This window comes from Amphibalanus amphitrite, unplaced genomic scaffold (genome assembly GCF_019059575.1).
Source record: "Amphibalanus amphitrite isolate SeventyFive unplaced genomic scaffold, NRLGWU_Aamphi_draft 000365F_arrow, whole genome shotgun sequence".
Classification (NCBI taxonomy): domain Eukaryota; kingdom Metazoa; phylum Arthropoda; class Thecostraca; order Balanomorpha; family Balanidae; genus Amphibalanus; species Amphibalanus amphitrite.
Window position 1 is genome coordinate 9,839 of NW_024881859.1, and position 24,494 is coordinate 34,332.

Sequence of the window (24,494 nt, forward strand, 5' to 3'; positions counted from 1 at the left end):
CTGTCAACAGCTTCAAGGCCAGGCTTGACAAACACTGGGCTCACGCCAAGTACACCTTACACTTCAACGACTGATGCAGTGACACACTGACACATAGCTCGTCACGTCCGGATCCAAGAGGCCGGCCCGAAAGGCCTTCCTAAATTCCGCATACTATAAGTATAAGTAAGTAAGTATAAGTATAAATAAAAGCACTCACGATTATTTAACAATGAATATATGCATGACAGTCACCATCATACAGTATACAAAATCGGAGTTGATAATTACATTACAAGGAAGGCCGAAAATATTTTAGTAATTTACAAACCGCAGAATACTTCTAAAATTTGGTAGCACTTAGAAAGACAAAGAATACGCAGCAGACTCGATATTACGTGTTCACTTGTAGTAAAATTGTACGTTAGTGTCTGCTTTTAGTAAACGTCGACTAATCGTTGCTGCCTATACTGTAAAGGCCGCTCACCAAGAACATATTACGAACACTATTTTTACAATTGAAAACAATGCGAGTTGTGAAAGTGATTGTGATTGCAATTTACAACCTAAAGCAATCACTCCAGTTTTGTCACCTATTTTAACAACGGAGTAATTAACAGTGGCCTGCAGTGGCCTTAATTTTGGCTCGAGAGTTAAGTAGTTAACAAAACACCTGTCATTGGAATGAGGTGAGTCATAGGCGTAGGAACCGGGGGGGCCAGGTGGGCAAGTGCCCACCCACTTTTTGAGGTGGGGGGGCCAACCATGTGTTTTGGCCCCCCCACTTTTTACTCAAGGCCCTCCCGTCTCGAGTTGAGAGGACGTCGTCACCTTCCAGAATAAACAAACTCGGTAAAAATAAGTTCCACGAATCCCCTCGAACGGACTCCAAGGGACCCTAGTGGGTCCAAGGAGGCCCTCTATCCATACTTGTCAGCGGAAGTCTCTGAGACTTATGGCCTGAGGGGCCCTAGTGGATCTGAGGAGGCCCCAATATCCACACTGGTCTGGGGAGGCCCCTGACAATGGCAGTCTGGGAGGCCCCCTAGTCCCTACCCTCACTAGTCAGAGGAGGCCCCTCCAACCTCAATAGTCAGAAAGAGGCCCCTGAGACTGATGGTCTGGGAGGCCCCTCCATCTACACTGTAGTCAGAGGAGGCCCCTGAGACTGATGGTCTGAGAGGCCCTTATAATCACACCAGGCAGAGGAAGCCCATGAGACTGATAAACTGAGAGGCCCTTCTATTCATACTGACCACAGGAGGCCCCTGAGGCTTGTGGTCTGGGAGGTCCCTCTATCCACACTAGTCAGAAGAGTCACCTGAGACTGATGGCTTGTGAAGCTCTTATATTCACACTATAGGCAGAGGAGGCCCCTGAGACTGATGGTCTGAGAGGCCCTCATATTCACACCAGGCAGAAGAGGCCCCTGAGACTGATTGGCTGTGAGGCCCTTCTGTTCATACTGGCCACAGGAGGCCCCTGAAACTGGTGGTCTGGGAGGGCCCTCTATCCACACTAGTCAGAAGAGGCCCTGAGACTGATGGTCAGAGAGGCTCTTATATTCATATGGGCCACAGGAGGCCCCTGAGACTGGTGGTCATAGAGGTCCTATAGTGAATCTGAGGAGGCCCCTCTATCCACACTGTTCTAAGGAGGCCCCCGAGACTGATGGTCTGAGAGGCCCTTTTATTTACACTGGCCACAAAAGCCCCCTGAGATTAATGGTCTGAGAGGCTTCTATTTATACTAACCAGTGGAGGCCCCTGGAATTGATGGTCTAACAGGCCCTTATATTTATACTAGCCAGAGGAGGCCCATGAGACTGATGGTCTGAGAGACCCTTCTATTCATACTGGCCAGAGGAGGCACCTGAGACTGGTGGTTTGAGAGGCCCTACTATTCATAATCGGCAGAGAAGGTCCTTGAAATTGAGGGTCTGAGGGCCCCTCCTATTCATAAGTAGCCAAGAGACGACCCTGAAATTAATGATCTGAGAGGCTCTTCTGTTTATACTAGCCAGAGCAAGCCGCTGAGATTGGTGATCTGAGAGGCCCTTCTATCAATAATTGCCAAAGGAGGCCCCTGAGACTGATAGTGGCCAGAATAGGCCTCCGAGACTGATGGTCTGAGAGGCCCTTCTATTCAAACTAGGCAGAGGAGGCGCCTGAGAATAATAGCCCGAAGAGCCATGTGGCGGCAACTGGCCGTTGAAAAAACTAGGGCCATATTTCGGCTTGTTAGGGCCCCACAGAGCTTATGAGAGCACCTCAAGGGCTCCTAAGTAGACACGCTTATCTCCGTAAGGGTGCCACGCCGGCTTCTGAAGGCTCCTTGTAGGCATCTAAGGGCCCTTTCCGGCCTCTAACGGCTCCACCCGCCCGTGATGGCTTCACACCAGTGTTTATGAGCGCCACACACCGGCGCCTTTGAGGGTCATACCAGTGTCTCTTAAGCTCTTAAGACCCTATATCGGTGGCTCTGGGGGCCCCACACCGGCGCCTCTATGGGCCACACACCTATGCATCTCAAGGCTCTATAGGTGCATCAGAAGGACCCACACCGACACCTCTGAGGGCCCCACACCAGTACCTATCTCTGAGCTCTGAAGGCCCCACACCGGTGACTCTGAGGACTCGCCGGCGCCTGAGAGCACCATGTTGATGTTTAACGGCTTCAAAGGCCACTGAAGGCACCACACAAGCTCTCACTGAGCTCTTATGTCCCATACCGGCGTCCCTGAGGGTCCACATCTGTCGGGCACCCATCGGCGACTCTGGAGGTCCCACACTGACACTGTCGACTCCGAGGGCCCCACCTGCGTCTGAGAGCGTCATGCGGTCTCTAAGAACCACACAGGGCTTCTGAAGGCGCCTGGAAAGCTCTATCGCTTTAGCTCTGATAAGTCTCATGCCGCCTTCTGCATATAAGAGTCTAACGCCGTCGCTTAGGTGATAAGGGCGCCTACATGCGAAAGAGAGTTGATAATTGATATGAATTCATAGGAAAAGGGGCGCCCGCCTGTATGCAAGAGAAGGGCGCCTGCCAGGGTCGTCGCCATGGATTTTTGACTGGGGGATGGGGGACATATCGGCAGACCTAAAAGTTAAAACCCAAAAGTAGGTATTGTCGCCGCACTCTTAGCCCAATACACTATCCGTGTTAAAGGTCGTACAAGCCGGATTTTTTACAGTACACATTTGAAGTCCGATTCAATTTGACACAATTAGGGGCAAAGCCGCTGCTCTTCTTTTAGGGTGTACCAATTGTTGACGCATGCCACCAATCTGAATCTGATACATAATGCATTCATGCCCGTGTAGAAGGAGGGGAGATATTACAGCCACAATCTCTCTTTTTGACTGCTGTAGGAATCAGCGGCGCGAAGCGTCGCGAAAAATGGCAAAAACATTTGTCAAAATACAGCCCTAAAACACAGACTTTGCAAGCCTTGTAGCATGTAAGAGGTCAGAACACCTAAGGTCGTGTCACCGAGTCAAGCAGCCTCTAAGTTTTGTGGTCCTGCATCAACCGTGCAGCTTGTTTCTTAGAAGTTGGAAATTTAGTGTAAGTCTGCACGACTGCGGGGTTGAAGCCGGAGACGGTCGGAGTTGACTATTTTGCAAATAGTCATTTTTAAGCATCCTCAGGTGTTTATTTTGGGGGGATTTGCTCCTCGGATTCCTCAACCGGGAGGACGCGTCTCCCTGTCCCTCCGTTTTCGACGCCCATGGCGCCTGCGATGCCCATACAGCCGCCTGTGATGCTCATAGGGGTGTCTGATTGCGAAAGACGGTATAATGATGCCGACTGGGGTGTCGACATGCAATTGAGGGGCGACTATCAATGCCATAGCGGCTCCTCCGTACTAAAGACGGGGGTCTGCATGCCAAAGAGGAGCGGCTCTGAGGCAGTAAGGGCACCTACATGCAATAGAGGGGCGCCTCCGAGGCCTACATATATGGGCGTCCACATGCAGTAGAGGGGCGCCTATCAATGCCATAGGGGTGCATTCATACGAAACAGGGGCGCCGGCATGGCAAAGAGAGGCGCCTCCAATGTCAATAAAAGAGTGGCGCCTAAGACAAGGGCACATTTTATGCAACAAGGGGCGCCTGTTGGTCATATAGGGATGTCTCCGATGATGACTATAGGGTGCTTATATGCCAAAGAGGGCGCCTATGGAGCTAGGGGAGCCTGGGAAACGAGGAAGACAATTTGTGTAAGGGTTTTCAGGGGTCATGCGCCGTTTGCGACAAATAGATTCTAAAAAAATAGGAGAGGGAAGTAACTTTTAAAAATAGTGCGGACTTTCCGCGCTGTTCGCTTAACCCGGCAGGTGGTGGGCCTACCAGCCACCTTCCGCGCGGTGGGGGGGGGGGGGCACTTTTTTGCCCCCCCCCGTATCTCCGAAACTACTGGACGGATCCGGAAAATTCAAACGGCGTTCGATAGCCCTGTCAAATTTGTGGAGGGAAACCAAATTTCATTGACCTCGGGGTCACCGATGACGTCACAGGTCAGGTCAAAGATAAAATGTTTCACCGTTCACGGGGCTTCTAGGGAAAGCGCTATAACACCGAGTAAAACGCATTTTGTCGAAAATCAGCGATAAGGCGTCAGTTGTCAAGTACATATGTTGCTATTAGAGGTCACTGGTCATACCAGGTCAGGTCACAGGTCAGGTCACCAAAGGTCACCAAGGGTCACCACATGAGCCCAACTTTACTAAGGTTATGTGATGCATGTTTTATGGCCAGTTTTTCATTTCCAACTCAATGGTGTTGGTTATAAGACCATCAGGTACGGTTGAGGTCACTTTCTGGTGGAGGTCAGGTCAAGGTCAGGTCAAAAAAGGTCAAATTTCAAAGTTGATATTTTTGCATAAAATGGGTATCGATTCGATGCAGCTCGTCACGGGGAGTCTAATGGTGGTCTTTGTTTTGCGCTACGAGGTCTGGAATTTGTAAAAATTGAGTTTGAAAATTCGACGTCATCAATTTTGAACAGTTTGTTAGCTATAACTTGGCCAAAAAAAGAGGTATCGATCTCAAATTTGGTATGTAGATAGAAGGCGGTAGGGACTATCGCATATATTCCGGTTTTTTCGAAATTCAAAAAACTTTTTGGATTTTTTGGCTATTATATTCAAAAAATCTATTTTTTGATTTTTGGGGGTCAAAATCCAAAAAATTCGAAAAACTGAAATAGCAGTTTTGTAGCCCTTTTGATTCCACACCTTTTTTGTCAAAAACATTTTTCTGTATCTCTAAAGCTGTAGGCCTGACAGCTCTTCCCGCGAAACCTTTTTTTGGGTCGAAAATGGCAAAAATGACGTCACTCTGACGTCATTAGCGGCCAACCTATCATAGCCTTTGGTAAAATTTTTGGTCACCATGTGCGCTAGCTGCTCCCGGGAGGGTACTGAAAGTTTGGTGACGATCGGCGCAGCGGTTCTCGAGATATATCGAAAAAACTAAAGGGGGGGGGCAAAAAAATGCCCCCCCCCACCGCCTGGAAGGTTAAGCGGTTACGCCCCTGGCCCCTGGGTAGGTACTATTGGTCTCAAGATAAGGGTCCAGGCGGCCTGTAGGTTTGATGCGGTGAATACCCTCACCCTCGCCACAGCTGGAGTGGGGGTAGGGGAGGGGGTGCGTTCGGTCCGAGTCTGACAGCGGGGTCGCTCGCCGCAGTGTGGTGTCCAGCGGTGCAGTCGGAACCAGGCGGAATTATGCCGGCGGCGGTAACCGGTCAAAGGGCCTGGCTCAGTCGCGTCTCAAGACGAGTTACCGAGCAGGGTGTCAGCGATAGATGGGAGGGGGTGTGGTCAGGGCGCTGTTTGATCACCAAATCAGCATGCTGTCAGTTTGCTGGCGTTTCTCGTCTTCTCATTGGTCATTGGTGAACCACACGTGGTGTGTGCGATTGACCAATGAGAGACTAAGGGACGCCTGTAACTGGCTTCCATATATTGGAAAACCGACAGCAAGCTGAAAAAACGACAGTGCATGGGGCGCACTAGCTTTGAAGGTCGCTCCGCAAAAGCATAACTTTCCATGGTTGAGGGTGACGGGTGTTATCTAATATCCACCCCAGACTTCTTGCGATTGCTCTCAACAAGGCAACCATAGAAAGCTGAAAAATAGCACACCCGACTTGATTCAAGCCGATTCTCTCGTGACACCAACGACCAATTACATTTTCAATTCTTGACGAGTCACTGACCTATGACGTCATTAAAGGCTTCACTCGGTCCGAAAATATTGCAGCTTGGCAACTCCGTCATTGCTAGGTCAACTTCCGCAGATAAATGAAATTCACATAACTTCATATTCTTCCGAGACCTTGCAACTTCTATGTCTCGTAATTTTCTATAAAGCTCACGTAAAGCTAGGTCAATGACGTGACCTCACCATCGTAATTCAACAAGGGAAATATTTACATTTATTTTGATGACAAAAAATGATTTAACCAATTGCGAACGTGAATAACGGACAGATTACTGAAGAATTGCTAGACTCCCTTCACCTTCGAGCAACGGAACAAGATCCCAGCACCCCTCGTCACTCTGCAGTCTGGATTTTTCCTGCTTGGACTTCACCGTTTAACCTCAAGCAATTCAAGTTGCGGAGCGAACTCAAGAGTCCAAGACCCTTGATGAACTGAACGCTGCCGCGAGTCGTCGAATGCTTCGTCTGCACGATGGCCGGCGATCATTTGGGCTCCAGCAGGAGCTTACTTTATGTCATTCACTAATGAACGCCCTGCACTTGTCCACGTGACCTGACCTCAGAGCAGGGCCTATTTTTAGACAATTGGACTGGGGTGGCCAGGCAGTGGTGGCGCCCCTGTCTCTTGTGTGGGCGCCTCCCCCCCCCCCCCCACCGAAATACTGCTGTGCGCAGCATTTCGATGGGGGGGGGGGGCGTCGCAATCGAGTCTCAGAATCTTTTTTTGTGACGGTAGTACGTAAGGGCTAACGTTTCGGGAAAGTGTCTAGAGGCCTTTGTTGGCATAGTTTTTTTCTAACATAGCTCTTTCGGGCGATGCATGGAAAGAATTAAGCCAAAAGTCGGCTGTGCATGGTGCAACCCCCTTTCGTCAGAGAACTTTTACTGCTTATGCCGATGGCCCTCAAATCCCCCCCCCCCCCCGATCCGTCCATGATAAACACCTTCCCATACCAAGAAGCCGGCGTCACTCGAGGTCACTTTATCTTGAAATTTCGATATCGATGACCTAAGGTCAGGTCAATTTTTCGACCTCTCCATTAGGTATAAGTCAATGGGAGAAAATTGAAAAGCGCCTCTTTTAGACGAACGCCATTCTAAACATTTTCAAACACTAAATTACGAGTTAACATGACACGCTGAACCAGAAAATGGCACCCGTGACCCCTCGTTATGCCCCCGAGGTCATATCAGGTCACGAATGGTATCTAACAGTTTTTCGCTAATAACTTCTGATAGAGGCAAGCTAGAGCGATGAAAACGCCTTAGATGTGTTTGGGTCGACGATACGGATCGACTGATATGCAGCACGACCTTTTCCGGTCAGGTCATTACCTTGACCTGTAGTCAAATTTTCAAGTTGACCTTTCAAGGTCAAATTATAGTTCATTCGACGCGTCTAGACGAGAGGAACACCATGCTGGCAAAAATACTGTCGTGTCTCTCTTGAGTCAAAAGTTATTGAAGAAAACGAAGTTTTTGCACTCTGGAGGCTAAACCGTTGACCTGAGGTCAAACCTGAGAACATTATTCAGAAAGCCCTGTAAAAGAGCTATCGATTGCGCCTTTCCGCGGCGCTGTAGCTCTATTGGTTCCCGAGTTGTCCGTCGGCAGTTTCGAAAAATGTTGAAATAACAAAATTTGACCTTTGATGACCTTTGGTGACCTGACCTTTGACCTGACCTAAAAAATAACAAGTGGGTATTTTCGTCATGGTTTTTGACGTTCTTTCGGATGCCGCTTACCGCGTGTCGCTACTTGGCCCAGGAGCCGACTTAGAAGGGGGGTGTTCAAATCCCCGCCCCCCCAGCAGGGCGTGGAAATCCAGGACCCCCAGCGGGGCGCGGGTTAAACCGCCGCTCGCCAGATTTTTCTCTTGGAAATACCCTCGTCAGAAGCAATGCGTGCACGTGCGTTTGAAAATCCATTGTTGATCACACGGCCTGTCTCAAAGCCACATGACAAATTTAATTTTGCGGCCGATACTGATAGGGATCCCAAAGGTGCAGTTGGCGCCCCAGTAGTGGTGTGGCGCCCCAATCGTGTCTGGGCGCCCGAATGTTGATAGGGCTCTTCAGTCGTGGTAGGCGCCCAAGTGCTGGTAGGGCGCCCCATTGCCGGTAGTGTGTCCCAATCGAATCAGAGAGTCCCATAGCTCAGTTGGTAGAGCACCGGACTCCCGGTAGTGAGAGCCCGGGTTCGAGTCGCTCTGGTGCTCGATATTTGAGACTCCTGACGGGGATGGTCTGCGGTTGGTGGGAGCAGCCGCAGCCAGTTGAAGTCAGTTGAGTGGGACAGGTTGTGTCCGGCTTTGAAGGGCACGTTAAACTTAGGCATCTAAATTATTCCGTTACCCGGAATTGCGCGATCGGACGGTAGGGGTCGGGGTCTACGCAACAAGCTCTGCTTAGCGTGGGCTCCGGCTCTGTCAATCCGTCCATTCAAACATTCAAGCTAAATTTATAAAAAAGTAGGGCGCCACAGTTGCGGCAGGGCGCCCCCAGTAGTGAGAGGGCATCCCATTGGTGGTGGTGGCGCCTCAGTGAGCCCTTTTCCCCCTGTCAAGCTGAGTTCGCCCCAAGAATGTGTCGCCTCCGTGATTGTCGGCAGCCAATATCTGTGGGCAGACTTTTGGGCTGTTTTGCACTGGGGTGGCAAAGCAAGACGACTGGGGTGGAAAACCGCACCACTGGGGTGGGTTTTGCCACCCCAGTTAACATGTTAAAATAGGCCCTGCCTCAGAGGTCACATGTTGATCTGACACTTTTAACTTGATTGTGAATCGCTGGCTGTTGCTTTTGTTTGCAAGGCTTTTAGCTTACTTATGGGCGAAACGGCGGAGGGGTCCAGCAATCCCCCCCCTTCTCTATACCCCTCTCGGTATTCAGAAAGCCGATAGGTCCGACCCGACGAGGAATAACGGATACAACTACAACGAGACACGTGCACTCTTGAAATATGTTTGTTCCGTGTGGATTTGATTTTTGAGGACGTTTCCATGAACTGTTGAACAGTTTTTCAGCGCAATAAATGAAATTATATGAAAAAGTACGAAATTAAAGTTAGGTAGGTTGAAATATGCAACCCTTAACCCGGCAGTTGCTGGGGTATTTCGCCACCCACCGTTTGCTGGGGGGGGGGGGGCGTTAAACGCCCCCAGCCGATAACTCGAGAACCAATAGGCGCAGCGAAACGCACGGGGCGGCAAACGAAAGAACGCGACGAGGCGCTTCAGATGAGTACTTTAAAGTTGAATTTCGAGGTCACAGGTCAGGTCAAGGTCAGGTCAAACACCTGAAATCGGGCTTTCAGTAGCATGGACTTCAGGACTTCGCAATGGGCGACTCTCGTCATAAACTCTGTCAAAACGGTGCACAATCCATCATGTAAGGCCTACAAGAGTGTCAGCTCCATGCAGGGGTCAGTCAAGTATAGGTCAGGGTCAAGGTCAGGTCAACCGGGCAGGCACGTATCCCCGAAAATAAAAACTGATATACGCAGCCTGTGACACATGTTTTATGGGTAATTTGGGGCGTAGAACACGATGGTGACATTCATTTTATCATATGTGTACGTGTTTGGCTAAAAAAGTTCAATTTAAGAAATTAATGTATCATGGTCGTGAAGTAGTCACGAGAAATTGCCAAGATTCAGTTCAAGATTTTGGAAAATGCGGATCCATAATCAATAATCGAAGATAGCCATTTGATTATTCATGGTATTGGCAGTCTAATGGCGTTTACGGCATGTCTATATGTCTATTCTGTGAATTTATATGATTTTTTGAACATATGCCGTTTTTGGTCGAAAACTCAGAAATCATGACGTCACTAAAACCTCGGTATCTCAAAATTTTTCCGACCGATTTTTTTGAAACTATGTCACAATCAACTTCAATCAATTCCCTACAGGTACCCAAAATTTGGCGCGCCTGCGGCGCGCCGTTTTTACGCTATGGCCCGGCGAAAAAAGTGGGGGCGTTTAACGCCCCCCCCCCCCCAGCAACTCGCGGGTTAAGATAATGATATAAATATGTAGTTACGCTGTCGACGGTATGCTGATCATGACAACATTAATTATGTAAATAGAGTGAATAACCATGTTATATGTTGCAAATTGATATAATTAAAACTAAATTGATATATATATATTTCGATATTGCACCGTCATCAGAATACGAATAGCAATTGCTATTCTTATTCTGACTAGAGGGACAGCATTACGCGCAGCGTAAAGAGGGACAGCATTACGCGCAGCGTAATAAATCAAGTTTCAATAAAATCGGCCCAGTAGCGGCCGAGTTATGGCCAGAATAAATTTGGCGTCTCCTCCTGGCCGGCGGTGCTCTGTTCCGGTATTCATTGCCAAAGGTCAGTGACCTTCCGGCTCTGATTTCCCTCAGTTTTCGCAGCGAACAATCTGAGCCTAAGGCGCGTGCCGTCTGCTCGGCGCCGGCCGCGGCCCAAAATCCCGCAAAGATGCGCCCACCACGTGCACACCGCTGCACGCACCCCCTCCAAAATTTAACCCGCGCACCGACGGGGGTCTGCGCCAACTTCGCACCGACGGGGGGGGGGGGGGGGGCGGATGACCGCCCCCCCTGAGATCTCGAGAACGAAGCAAGATAGCGACAAGCGGTAAACGGCATCGGATACGCACGGCCAAGATCTACAATTTTTACTAAGGTCATTTTCAGGTCAGGTCAAAGATGACGTCACAGGGGTCGAAAAAGTCAAAATGGCGGCGCTAGATATGGAAAGAGCTTTTCTCGAATAACTTTCGAATTAGTCAAGATAGGAACAAACTAAGGGCATCATCGTGATCCTCTCGTCAATCCGCATCGAATGATATATATGTTGACCTCGAAAGGTCAAGGTGAAAGGTTGACCTCAGGTCACGTGACCTCGAGGTCATCATGTATATCATTCGATGCGTCTTGACGAGCTGAACACAATGAGACCATCCACGCGTCTGTATCTTGTTCCTGTACGGAGTTATTGGCCAAAAACCTTTGGTGACCTTTGATGACGTCACATGACCTCACAGCTGCCCAACAGCAAAACAGACCTCAAGGTAGTGAAGGTTGATCGTATATGAAGTCATGTATGGTATATGGGGCCATTCCGACCCGTTTTAGTGGTAAAAACAGGGAGTTGATTTTTCCCCCATTGGCTTATAATGGGGAGGTCGCGAAATTGACCTGACCTTAGGTCACCGATATCAAAATTCCGAGATAAACAAATTGTAGCTACTAATGACCTAATAATATCCTGCGACTTTCAAAGGCCTCCGACATCTACTGTAGCTCTGGCATGGTGACAAAGTTGCAAAAAAGTGACTTGAGGTTGGGTCATTCAAAGTGACCTGGTGACCTGACCTTAAAAGGTAGGAGGTTCAAACTTGCACACCATGTGTAAAATTGATGAGGTTATAGTCATACCAAATTTCGCGGCGCTACGCGCCGCGGTTTTCCCGCTATTCGCGAAAAACCTCAGGGGGGGCGGATATCCGCCCCCCCCCGTCGGTGCGCGGGTTAATACAACAAACAGATGCACGCGTCCGACTTCAGTCGAAAATTTCACCCCCGTAGCCCGCACCGTTCCGGAGCAATAGCCCGCCAAGCGTGACTGACGCGTCACATACATACATACATACATACATACATACGGACGTTTTGATTTTTATATATGTAAACTAGAGGGACAGCATTACGCGCAGCGTAAAGAGGGACAGCATTACGCGCAGCGTAATAAATCAAGTTTCAATAAAATCGGCCCAGTAGCGGCCGAGTTATGGCCAGAATAAATTTGGCGTCTCCTCCTGGCCGGCGGTGCCCTGTTCCGGTATTCATTGGCAAAGGTCAGTGACCTTCCGGCTCTGATTTCACCCAGTTTTGCAAGCGAAGAAACTGAGCCTACGGCACGTGCTCTCTGCCCGGCGCCGGCCGCGGCCCAAAATGCTGCAAAGATGCGCTCGCCACGTGCACACCGCTGCACGCACCCCCTCGAAAAGTTGATACGACAAACAGATGCACGCGTCCGACTTCAGTCGAAAATTTCACCCCCGTAGCCCGCACCGTTCCGGAGCAATAGCCCGCCAAGCGTGACTGACGCGTCACATACATACATACATACATACGGACGTTTTGATTTTTATATATGTGACTAGGTGTCCAGCATTACGCGCAGCGTAATAAATCAAGTTTCAATAAAATCGGCCCAGTAGCGGCCGAGTTATGGCCAGAATAAATTTGGCGTCTCCTCCTGGCCGGCGGTGCCCTGTTCCGGTATTCATTGCCAAAGGTCAGTGACCTTCCGGCTCTGATTTCACCCAGTTTTGCAAGCGAAGAAACTGAGCCTAAGGCGCGTGCCGTCTGCTCGGCGCCGGCCGCCGCCCAAAATGCTGCAAAGATGCGCCCGCCACGTGCACACCGTTGCACGCACCCCCTCCAAAATTTAATACAACAAACAGATGCACGCGTCCGACTTCAGTCGAAAATTTCACCCCCGTAGCCCGCACCGTTCCGGAGCAATAGCCCGCCAAGCGTGACTGACGCGTCACATACATACATACATACATACATACATACGGACGTTTTGATTTTTATAAGAGGAAACTAGAGGGACAGCATTACGCGCAGCGTAATAAATCAATTTTCATTAAAATCGGCCCAGTAGCGGCCGAGTTATGGCCAGAATAAATTTGGCGTCTCCCCCTGGCCGGCGGTGCTCTGTTCCGGTATTCATTGCCAAAGGTCAGTGACCTTCCGGCTCTGGTTTCGCTCAGTTTTGCAAGCGAAGAAACTGAGGCTAATGCGCGTGCTCTCTGCTCGGCGCCGGCCGCGGCCCAAAATGCGGCAAAGATGCGCCCGCCACGTGCACACCGCTGCACGCACCCCCTCCAAAATCTAGTACAACAAACAGATGCACGCGTCCGACTTACGTCGAAAAATTCACCCCCGTAGCCCGCACCGTTCCAGAGCAATAGCCCGCCAAGCGTGACTGACGCGTCACATACATACATACATACATACATACGGACGTTTTGATTTTTATATATGTAACTAGAGGGACAGCATTACGCGCAGCGTAATGAATCAATTTTCATTAAAATCGGCCAAGTAGCGGCCGAGTTATGGCCAGAATAAATTTGGCGTCTCCTCCTGGCCGGCGGTGCTCTGTTCCGGTATTAATTGCCAAAGGTCAGTGACCTTCCGGCTCTGATTTCGCTCAGTTTTGCAAGCGAAGAAACTGAGGCTAATGCGCGTGCTCTCTGATCGGCGCCGGCCGCGGCCCAAAATCCCGCAAAGATGCGCCCGCCACGTGCAAACCGGCGAGCGCACCCCCACCAAAATTGCACGCGTCCGACTTGCGCCTAAAATTCCACCCCCGTAGCCCGCACCGTTCCGGAGCAATAGCCCGCCAAGCGTGACTGACGCGTTACATACATACATACGTACAGACATTTTGATTTTTATATATGTAAACTAGAGGGACAGCATTACGCGCAGCGTAAAGAGGGACAGCATTACGTGCAGCGTAATAAATCAAGTTTCAATAAAATCGGCCCAGTAGCGGCCGAGTTATGGCCAGAATAAATTTAGCGTCTCCTCCTGGCCGGCGGTGCTCTGTTCCGGTATTCATTGCCAAAGGTCAGTGACCTTCCGGCTCTGATTTCGCTCAGTTTTGCAAGCGAAGAAACTGAGCCTACGGCACGTGCTCTCTGATCGGCGACGGCCGCGGCCCAAAATCCCGCAAAGATGCGCCCGCCACGTGCACACCGCTGAACGCACTCCCTCCAAAATTTAATACAACAAACAGATGCACGCGTCCGACTTGCGTCGAAAATTTCACCCCCGTAGCCCGCACCGTTCCGGAGCAATAGCCCGCCAAGCGTGACTGACGCGTCACATACATACATACATACATACGGACATTTTGATTTTTATATAAGTAAACTAGAGGGACAGCATTACGCGCAGCGTAATAAATCAATTTTCATTAAAATCGGCCCAGTAACGGCCGAGTTAATGCCAGAATAAATTTGGCGTCTCCTCTTGGCCGGCGGTGCTCTGTTCCGGTATTCATTGCCAAAGGTCAGTGACCTCCCGGCTCTGATTTCCCTCAGTTTTGCAGCGAAGAAACTGAGCCTAAGGCGCGTGCCGTCTGCTCGGCGCCGGCCGCGGCCCAAAATCCCGCAAAGATGCGCCCGCCACGTGCAAACCACCGAGCGCACCTCTTCCAAAATTTAATACAACAAACAGATGCACGCTTCCGACCTGCGCCCAAAATTTCACCCCCGTAGCCCGCACCGTTCCGGAGCAATAGCCCGCCAAGCGTGACTGACGCGTCACATACATACATACATACATACGGACGTTTTGATTTTTATATATGTAAACTAGAGGGACAGCATTACGCGCAGCGTAAAGAGGGACAGCATTACGCGCAGCGTAATGAATCAATTTTAATTAAAATCGGCCCAGTAGCGGCCGAGTTATGGCCAGAATAAATTTGGCGTCTCCTCCTGGCCGGCGGTGCTCTGTTCCGGTATTCATTGCCAAAGGTCAGTGACCTTCCGGCTCTGATTTCCCTCAGTTTTGAAAGCGAAGAAACTGAGCCTACGGCACGTGCTCTCTGCCCGGCGCCGGCCGCGGCCCAAAATGCTGCAAAGATGCGCCCGCCACGTGCACATTGCTGCACGCACTCCCTCCAAAATCTAATACAACAAACAGATGCACGCGTCCGACTTAAGTCGAATATTTCACCCCCGTAGCCCGCACCGTTCCAGAGCAATAGCCCGCCAAGCGTGATTGACGCGTCACATACATACATACATACATACGGACATTTTGATTTTTATATATGTAAATAACGGTGCAATATCGAAATATATCAATCTCGTTCTAATTATATCAATTTGCAACATATAACATGAGCATAAGGTTATTCACTCTATTTACATTATTAACCCGCGCCCTGAATGGGTCTGCCGAGCAACGCGGTTTGATGGGGGGGGGGGGCATTTTGGCACCCCCCCTAAGATCTCGAGAACCACGCAACATAGCGACAAGCGGCAAACGGCGTTGGATAGCCCTAACGGGGAACTACCTTGTGACCCAATTTCATTGACCTCGGTCATACCGATGACGTCACAGATCAGGTCAAAAGTCGAATTTTCACCGTTTACAGGCATATCAAGAAATGCGTTGTAAAATCGAGTAAAATGCATTTCATTGAAAATCATCGATAGGGAAATGTTCGTCAAACACATATTTTGCTATTTGAGGTCACTGATACCAGGGCCCAATCTTACCAATGCCGTGAATAGGATTTGGCAGCACTGGCCGGAGTTAACGCCACTGATATCAATGATATCATTTTTATTTACATCCCGCTTATCTTGTCCAATGATTTTAATAGCGTGAATGATTATGAATGTTGCCTGAACGAATGAATAAGTGAATGTGGAATAGTTCTGAATGTTACCAAATGCCGTGAATGCGCATTCACGGCATTTGGTAAGATTGGGCACAGGTCAGGTCACAGAGGTCAGGTCACTGAGGGTCACAATTTAAAATTATCATGTGATGCATGTTTTATGTTCCATTTTATATGCCAAATTTGATTATGTGGGACAGGCAGCCTTTGGGGTCAGTTGGAATTATGTTTTGGTGAAGGTCAGGTCAAGGTCAGGTCAAATTAGGTCAAATTTCAAAGCTGATATTTTTACATAAAATGGGTATCGATTCGATGCAGCTCGTCGCGGGAAGTTCAATGTTGGTCTTTGTTTTGAGCTACGTGGTCTAGAATTAGTAAAAAATGAGTTAAAAATTTGACGTCATCAATTTTGAAGTTTTTTTTTCGCTTGGCCAAAAAAAGGAGGTATCGATCTAAAATTTGGTATGTATATCGAACAGCGCAGGGACAATCACATATATTCCGTTTTTTCGAAATTCGATTTTTTTGGGGATTTTTTTAGTTTTTTTCTAAAAAAAAATCATTTTTATTTTTGAGAATGAAAATCCAAAGTTTTGAAAATCCGAGATAGCAGTTTTGTAGCGACGTCTTTTCTTTACACAACCCCATAAAGAACTTTAAAATTGCTTGCTATAGTTCGTTTTTTTCAAAAGGACTCTGGCTCCAAGTATGTTTTTCGAAAAAGCACGCGTTTTAGCGAGCAAAACTAGCAAAAACTGAACTTGAGAAACTCGAACGTCGCCTTATTTTAACACGTGAATTATTCCCGATAATTTCCATCCGTGCGTCTTGGAACCAGATTTGAGAACAGTGGTGACGTCCTGCTGTCGAACTTGTTTTGCAATGTAGCGTAAAACTATCATGGAAGAAACCGCTTACTCGATTATAACCTCGGCAACAGTGAAAAACGAAGTTTCCAACAATTTCGTCGAAACTTGGTCCCATCGTACGGACATTGAGTGCCTGCTGCCACCAGTGACGTCATCATAGTATGCTATTTTTTCAAGACACAATTTCCAGGCACTTACCGTGCACAATTTGAAATCGAATATTTTTTCGGTAAGAAATTCTTGGCCAGACGCTGAAGCTGCCAAAACTCACGTGAGAGCTTCGATAAGGAACTTTGAGCCAGCGTCCTTTTGAAAAAAAAACGAACTATAACTGTAGATTGGGTGAGCGTTTCAAGATGTCATGCTTTTTTTGCTCATTTTAACTCGAACATGACCTCAGTTTGACCTCAATAACTCCTGACCCAAGGTGACCTGTGACTTGAAATTTTGTGTGAATGTGTCAAATTGATACTCGGGAGGTACTGAGAATTTGGCCGTTTTCTCGTTATTTAAGAAAAACCACAGGGGGAGCCAAAATGGCCCCTCCCCCAGCAGGGCGCGGGTTAACCCGGCAGGCGGTGGGCCTACCAGCCACCTTCCGCGCGGTGGGGGGGGGGCACTTTTTTGCCCCCCCCCCCCGTATCTCCGAAACTACTGGACGGATCCGGAAAATTCAAACGGCGTTCGATAGCCCTGTCAAATTTGTCGAAGGAAACCAAATTTCATTGACCTCGGGGTCACCGATGACGTCACAGGTCAGGTCAAAGATAAAATGTTTCACCGTTCACGGGGCTTCTAGGGAAGCGCTATAACACCGAGTAAAACGCATTTTGTCGAAAATCAGCGATAAGGCGTCAGTTGTCTAGTATATATGTTGCTATTAGAGGTCACTGGTCATACCAGGTCAGGTCACAGGTCAGGTCACCAAAGGTCACCAAGGGTCACCACATGAGCCCAACTTTACTAAGGTTATGCGATGCATGTTTTATGGCCAGTTTTTCATTTCCAACTCAATGGTGTTGGTTATAAGACCATCAGGTACGGTTTAGGTCACTTTCTGGTGGAGGTCAGGTCAAGGTCAGGTCAAAAAAGGTCAAATTTGAAAGTTGATATTTTTGCATAAAATGGGTATTGATTCGATGCAGCTCGTCACGGGGAGTCTAATGGTGGTCTTTGTTTTGCGCTACGAGGTCTAGAATTGCTAAAAATTGAGTTTGAAAATTTGACGTCATCAATTTTGAACAGTTTTTTCGCTATAACTTGGCCAAAAAAAGAGGTATCGATCTCAAATTTGGTATGTAGATAGAAGGCGGTAGGGGCTATCACATATATTCCGTTTTTTTCGAAATTCAAAAAACTTTTTGGATATTTTGGCTATTATATTCAAAAAATCTATTTTTTGATTTTTGGGGGTCAAAATCCAAAAAATTCGAAAAACCGAAATAGCAGTTTTGTAGCCCTTTTAAGTCCACACCTTTTATGTCTGAAACATTTTTTTTGTATCTCTAAAGCTGTAGGCCTGACAGCTCTTCCCGCGAAACCTTTTTTTGGGTCGAAAATGGCAAAAATGACGTCACTCTGACGTCATTAGCGGCCAACCTATCATAGCCTTTGGAAAAATTTTTGGTCACCATGTGCGCTAGCTGCTCCCGGGAGGGTACTGAAAGTTTGGTGACGATCGGCGCAGCGGTTCTCGAGATATATCGAAAAAACTAAAGGGGGGGGGGGCAAAAAATGCCCCCCCCACCGCCTGGAAGGTTTTAATCTTGCTCAGAAATACCATAGCTTACCTCCAACAACATTCATTGTCACGTCCTAAACAAATTACCGTCTTTCAGTCTAAGGTGAAACTGCAATGAATGATGCGTGAGCTACATGGGTTCCGGCAGCGGCATAAGCTTTATCCTCTAAAAAATGTTCTCTCTTAGTTGCTACATGGCGGGCAGCAATTCTCTTTAGCGTTCAGTTTATTCCCCACGAACAGGGATTTACACGCGGACGCAAATTTGCATGCTGGTATTTGGTAACTAGGTTGTGCAGTAAATACGGCTGGATTTTTTATCATGCCCGTTTGAGCTGTAACGACAATGCGCCGAGGCTGGCCGCCGGCTTCTGTTTTTCCAGGTCCTGCTGGACGATAGCCCCGAAGTTCGTCGATCAGGATGAGGTCCGGATGGCAGCCGGCTATCATCTCTTTCCTTCAGAAATCCGGCACGTTCAATTCGCACCACCGCTAGGCCTTGGCAGAGCGATGAGCTGGCGCGCCGTCCTGATTGAAAATGCATGTCAATGCATGTCATTGACCATGTGTTGGCTTAGTATTGGGCCGAAGGTAGGTAATGAGCCTCGGAGAGCTCTTCCAATAGCGTCTCACAGTCCTGTATGGAGATGTGATGGCGCTTCGGCGCGAGCCGCTTAGCCAATTTTGTCGCCAACTGCTGGCCCTTTTCCCGGCCGCCTTTTTCAGAGGGATTTCTGTAACGTTTGAAATGGTAGGCGCACGCCTGCAAACTGGAACGATCAGCAACACTGCCAGCAGCCGTATGATTATCCCACCAACACCGGACTGTGCAGGCAGTTCGTCCATAATCAAGACTTGCAAACAAAAACAACAAGCAGATATCCCAACTAATCAGCAATAACACGCTGTGTCATTTCGGCCTGGAGCATGCCGACTGTCTGGTTCAGCTCCCTTGAAAGAAATTTCAGACCTTCATGTAGCGACGCAGCCGTTCAGGTGGACAATCTCTGTGAAACTGGCCGTAGCTCGGTGGTCCGTGACCCGAGGTCCGTTCGTCACCTCATGTTCTGCGGCCAAGGACCGTGCAATGAAGGAGTGCAGCCTGAGTCGTCATCCCTCAGGTGTAGACACGATTAGGAACCGGTAGCGGACATAACTTTTGCCGAACCCTGTAGTGTCGTCCTGTAATGTCTTTCATTGTCAGCGAGGCATTACATGGAGTTAAAATGCCGAGCGGCCCTCCGGCCGGAATGGTCAGCGCCCTTCTCTGTCAAGCGCGGTGCTAGTTTCCGCCTAAGCTCCACTGTCCCGCTCAACTGCTATGTCATGCGGCACAGTCTACAAGTACAGGTGACCGGTCGCGAGATCGGAGCTCCGTAGCACCGAGCGAGTGTGGCGAAGGTGGGGGTATTCACCGCAGCAAACCTACAGGTCGCCTGGACCCTTATCTTGAGACCAATAGTACATCTGCCCGATCTCAGAAGCTAGATTTGGAGGTCATACTTGAAAGCAGTACGATGAAAAAGTTGGAGGCCCCTGTGTAGTGTTATGGAACCCGAACTGATATCTGTTGTATACAATGGCCAGGTGGAACGTAGACTGTACTATTTTTAAATAATGAATTTGAAAATAGTCGGATCTGAACAAAAATATCAGAGGACATTCTCAGCACTATTCTCATCATGAACCTGCCAGGCATTTGATGCGCATTTGCTTCAATTAGGGTGCAGATCTGCTTTTGTATGGGGCTGCACCCAAATCTGCTATAATTGGGTACGATGACGTCACATGCGTACCCATTTTTGGCAGATTTCTGTTAAAAATAGCAGACTGCTAAAAATAGCAGATTTTACCATAGTTTCCCCGACTGAATTTATAATTTTGTTAATGGGAAAATGTCACTTCCACAGACCATAGGTATGCTCTACAGTGTTGCCTGTTTTCCTTATCTTTTGTGGTCATTGCAAATTTGACATTACCCATCTGCAGCTCAGCTGATGTGACATGTCATGATGATTTTTCTTCTGTTTCAGAATGGACTTTGAAGAGTCTAAAGATGAAGGTTGCTGCAGCATCAACTTTCTTAAATATGTTCTATACATGTTTAACTTTGTTTTCATGGTAAGCTAAGACTGTTTTGTACATTTTACCTTTATTGTAGGTAAAACAGCTTTTTTGGAAATAACTTTGTTGCATTATTGTATAAGTTTTATGGCTCAATATTTAAACATTCAACATCCATTTTTTCACCAGCATGCTAGCTTGAACAGAACATAGTTCAATTAAACCATTCATCAGCTATCCCCCAACCTCATGGAATTTGAATTTGAATTGCAACCCCTGGAAGTTGCAATGATTGCATACATTCCCATTCATTCATTATTCCCCCTGTCCTCCACATTTCCCCTGCGTGTTTTTGTGACACCCCACCTCTCTCGCTCCGGGCAGCTGTCAGGTATAGCCGTGTTCGGCGTGGGCATCTGGTCGCTGGTCAGCGAGCCGTCCTACGTGCTGCTGCTCTCCACGGCCTCATTCAGCACGGCCGCCTATGTGCTGGTGACCTCCGGAGTTCTGGTGCTGGTCACCGGCCTGGTCGGCTGCCTCGGCGCGCTCAGAGAGAGTCTGCCCTGCCTGCTGATGGTACGGACCGCGGAGGGGCGGTGGGCGTGTGGGTGAGAGATGTGGAGTCAGATATCCGGAGGATATTGGGGTGGTCGGTTGCTCGCTAAGTCTGTGGCTGGTGCCGACAGTTGGGTGAGAGTAACTTCACACTCAATTTTTCCCACATCGCTGGATGGTATCTTTTTCAACATTGGTAAATGCGGAAGAATGCAAAGCATTTACATTCGTCTTTCAGATGTTGTTACATTCCCGCACACACTAAAGTCAATTTTGTACCCTTTTTTCCTGTTGTTGTTGTTGTAGTTCCTCCGCTCAGTCGAGCGTAGCCGAGCGGCTCTGGAGGGACCTGGCAGCGGCCGCCAGGGCCGCCACCACGTCGTCGTCCCGCAGGTCCCTCAGATGTGGGTGTATAGTCCCCAGTACGCGCACTCGCCGTTTCAAGCACGCGCTCTCCGTACCCTCCACCCTCTAACCGTGCCCACTCTGCCTCTGCCCAGTACACGTTCGTGCTGCTGCTGATCTTCCTGCTGGAGGCGATGGCGGGCGTGCTGGCCTACGTGTACCAGGTGCAGCTGCAGATGGAGCTGGCGCATCACCTGAACGCCACCTTCGCCGACAACTACAACAGGAAGCCCGAGTACACGGCCGCCATCGACGAGATGCAACAGGACGTGAGTGAAACGACGGGAGAAAGGGCGGTGGAGTTGGTGGGCGAAGCGGGAATCTACCGGGATAGGATATCTAAACATGTGACATGACGTTTGAAGATGATAAGAAAGTAATTACGATCCGCTGATTTGAAGCTCAGAGCGGACCTTGATCACGCTGCGCCTGCGGTATTAATAGTTTGCTTGCTGATAGTGGATGCAGTGCGCCGGACACCCTAAACCATTTCTCGTCGCCGCAATAAAACATTAATCGGGGCACCAGTTTCGTTTCAAAACCGGCCCCTATTTACCATCAACGAACTATTTACCCGTTCTTCCAACTCGTCCCCGACTGACACGTCTCCCCCACTTTCCCCAGTTCCGGTGCTGCGGTGCCACCTACTACACCAACTGGCTGTACACGGATTGGGCTGACACCGAGGGTAGGAAGGTGCCCGACAGCTGCTGCAAGTCCGTGAAGCCGCTCTGTGGCCGGCGCGACCACCCCTCCAACATCAACCCTGGGGTGAGTACTATGACGGGGCTCTGCTGGGGGTGTTTATTGCAGCAGGGATAGTCGGAAGTCGTGAATAATCGCGTAGCAATGCTTGGACTTTGAATTACAGCATGGCAGTGGGCACTAAGGAAAAAAAGTGAAGGTAATCTGGTCACACGTAACCAAAAGCCACTTGTAGCGTAATTTCCGTCGTTCTGTTTGCATCACTTCCGTTGCCATGGTCATGAGCCGTGAGGTCAATGTCGGCCCCACAGCGGCCAGGACACCTCACCTAAGCCCGTGACACTATAAGTGGGTCCCTCGTATGACTTCACTAAGTGCCTCCGAACCGCGGCGACCCTACGGCGGCTCTGCGGTGCGTCAAAGAGCGGCGTTTGAACGCACCGACCGCTCACGTGTGCGTTGTACAGTACAGCGGAAATCTGAGATTCCACTGCGCTGGCATGAAATCCGAGCCGACGCGGCGACCGGCGGCGGTCGGTCACACGCGTGTGTCATATGAAACTGTCGGGGGCTGGGGAGGAGGGGGGGGGGAGGGGAGGAAGGAGGAGGCTTGCTCTCGTGATATGTGAGCTACTGAGTGTTGATACCATGACGATCATGTCACTGGAGATGACAGCAAAACTTGCCACATTCGCTCACATTTTAACCAAGGCGAATCGGACAGGGACCAAGGCCCTAGCCAGTTAAAATGACATTGACGTTATCCTTCCGTTTTAATTGCGTTATTTTCCTTTTTCTACTCCTTCTGTCAGTGTCAGATAAGTATCGTCTGTATCCAGTCATTCATCATTATGTTTGGCTTAAACCTCGGTAGCTACTTCTGTACGCCGGTGCTTGATTTCTTTCCTCTCCCTGCACTGCGTAACTTATCGTCATTAACTGATCCCGACCTCCCCCCGTCCCACAGGGCTGCGTGCACCATATGGGCTACGTGATCCAGGATCACCTGGTGGTGGTCGGCGCCGTCGGAGTCGGCGTCTCCGTCGTCCAGATCTTCGGCGTCATCATCTCCTGCTGCCTGTTCGTCAAGCTGAAGAACTACGGGCGCGGGTACTGAGCGGCACCGCAACACACGGCAGGCACAGGTGTGGTGACGACGCCGAGCCCAGCGTAGAGCCGCTAGAGATCGCTATCTCAGTAGAGTGTCGCTACTTCTCTGCTGCTTTCGTCGGCTAGTGGCTTCTTCAAGAACAGTATAGTTCTTCCGAGTTAGTGCCTCTTAGTCGCCTCAAGGTGTCCACCGTTAGGTGTCAACAGTAGGTATTTTATGTCGAGAGGGTTATACTGCTGACCATTTTGTGACTAACATCCTTTATGTGGGTCGTGTAAAGGATATTCAGACAATGGTGACTGTAACGCCAGCTGAAGCCACTGCTACTGAAGTGCCATGACGTGAAAAGATATTCGACTGTCAAGTGGTCAGGCTTCATGGCTCTTGCTAGTGCATTCCCCGGGTAGGACCAATTAACAAACCAGAAAAAGATTATGCTTAACAGATCTGTCTTCTTCGAAGTTTGACGTGTTTTATTGTTTCAGACGTGTTTTAAGATGTTCATTGTAGGAAAATTATCAGGCCATCTCAGTCCATGAATCTCCTCATTTCTTTTTACACTTTCTAACATGATCCTAGATTTATCTTGTCGAATCTCCTGGCTTTATTGGACGCAGTTTTACATGCGTCGAAGTTCAACCCTGGATAGTGCCACCCAAGTGCCAACTATAAAGTAAAGCAGATAAAGGGTGCCTTCATTCTCACTTTGTGCTGCCTTTCCGGCGTCACTGTGCCTTTGAACTTCGATATGACGAGCTTTTTGGCGAACTAGCTGCTTCTGTATTGTCCAGTGTGGTCGATATCATTAGAGAAAATTTTTGTAGTGACATATCCTGAACTCTTGCCTCATTAGTGTGTAACGCGTTTGAGTGCTACTTATGGTGCCAAATATGGAATATCACAAGCGCATATTCTCGTACAGTGGCAGCAACAACTTAACGCATTTACCGTTTGTACTTATATTCTACCGTGGATCTTCGATGTTGTGTTGTGTTATATGAAGTGCTTGTAGTTGTGTTATTCATAAGTAATCTGCGCAAAATGCGTCGTAAGGTGTGTCCGTTTTTATGTAACTTGCTTCGTTAGCTTGACTATGGGTGAGCCATGGTATTTATCACCCACGGTTTGATAAAAGATCTCTCGGTTTTCGTCGCAACTTATTTGCACATTCTCCATGCCATCATATTTAGAGTATGAATAGTGTACAAATTTTCTAATTTCGCGATCATGATAAAGTACTTCAAAGCCTTTTTGTGAGCATGTACTTGCGCAGATAAGTGTTACGTACTGTGCTTTAGCATTTTAAGTCATTTATAATTAGAAGCTGTGTGTTTTGATGTGGTTTTAGCAGCACTTAATATTCATCTATGTTCGAGAAATACATTACCCGTTTCT

The 24,494-nt window shown here is 48.7% G+C and overlaps 1 protein-coding gene across 2 annotated transcripts; it reads left to right on the top strand.

Annotated features, from left to right (window-relative positions):
* The first annotated feature begins 53 nt into the window (after positions 1-53).
* Positions 54-24,494, top strand: LOC122389623 (tetraspanin-11-like). Of its 2 annotated transcripts, none has more exons than XM_043381820.1 (6): positions 54-165; positions 20,293-20,380; positions 20,708-20,899; positions 21,379-21,552; positions 21,908-22,054; positions 22,956-24,494. In XM_043381820.1, the coding sequence occupies exons 2-6, from the start codon at positions 20,294-20,296 to the stop codon at positions 23,103-23,105; spliced, it is 750 nt and encodes a 249-aa protein (XP_043237755.1). In that variant the 5' UTR covers positions 54-165; position 20,293; the 3' UTR covers positions 23,106-24,494. The 2 variants fall into 2 exon arrangements, with proteins under 2 accessions (XP_043237755.1, XP_043237754.1); XM_043381819.1 differs by lacking the exon at positions 54-165 and adding an exon at positions 419-668.

Excerpts from the sequence above, each read along its gene's own strand:
- LOC122389623 (XM_043381819.1), top strand. Across the intron at positions 20,900-21,378 it reads GTCTGCCCTGCCTGCTGATG|TACACGTTCGTGCTGCTGCT; the intron begins GTACGGACCGCG and ends GCCTCTGCCCAG. Across the intron at positions 21,553-21,907 it reads TCGACGAGATGCAACAGGAC|TTCCGGTGCTGCGGTGCCAC; the intron begins GTGAGTGAAACG and ends CACTTTCCCCAG.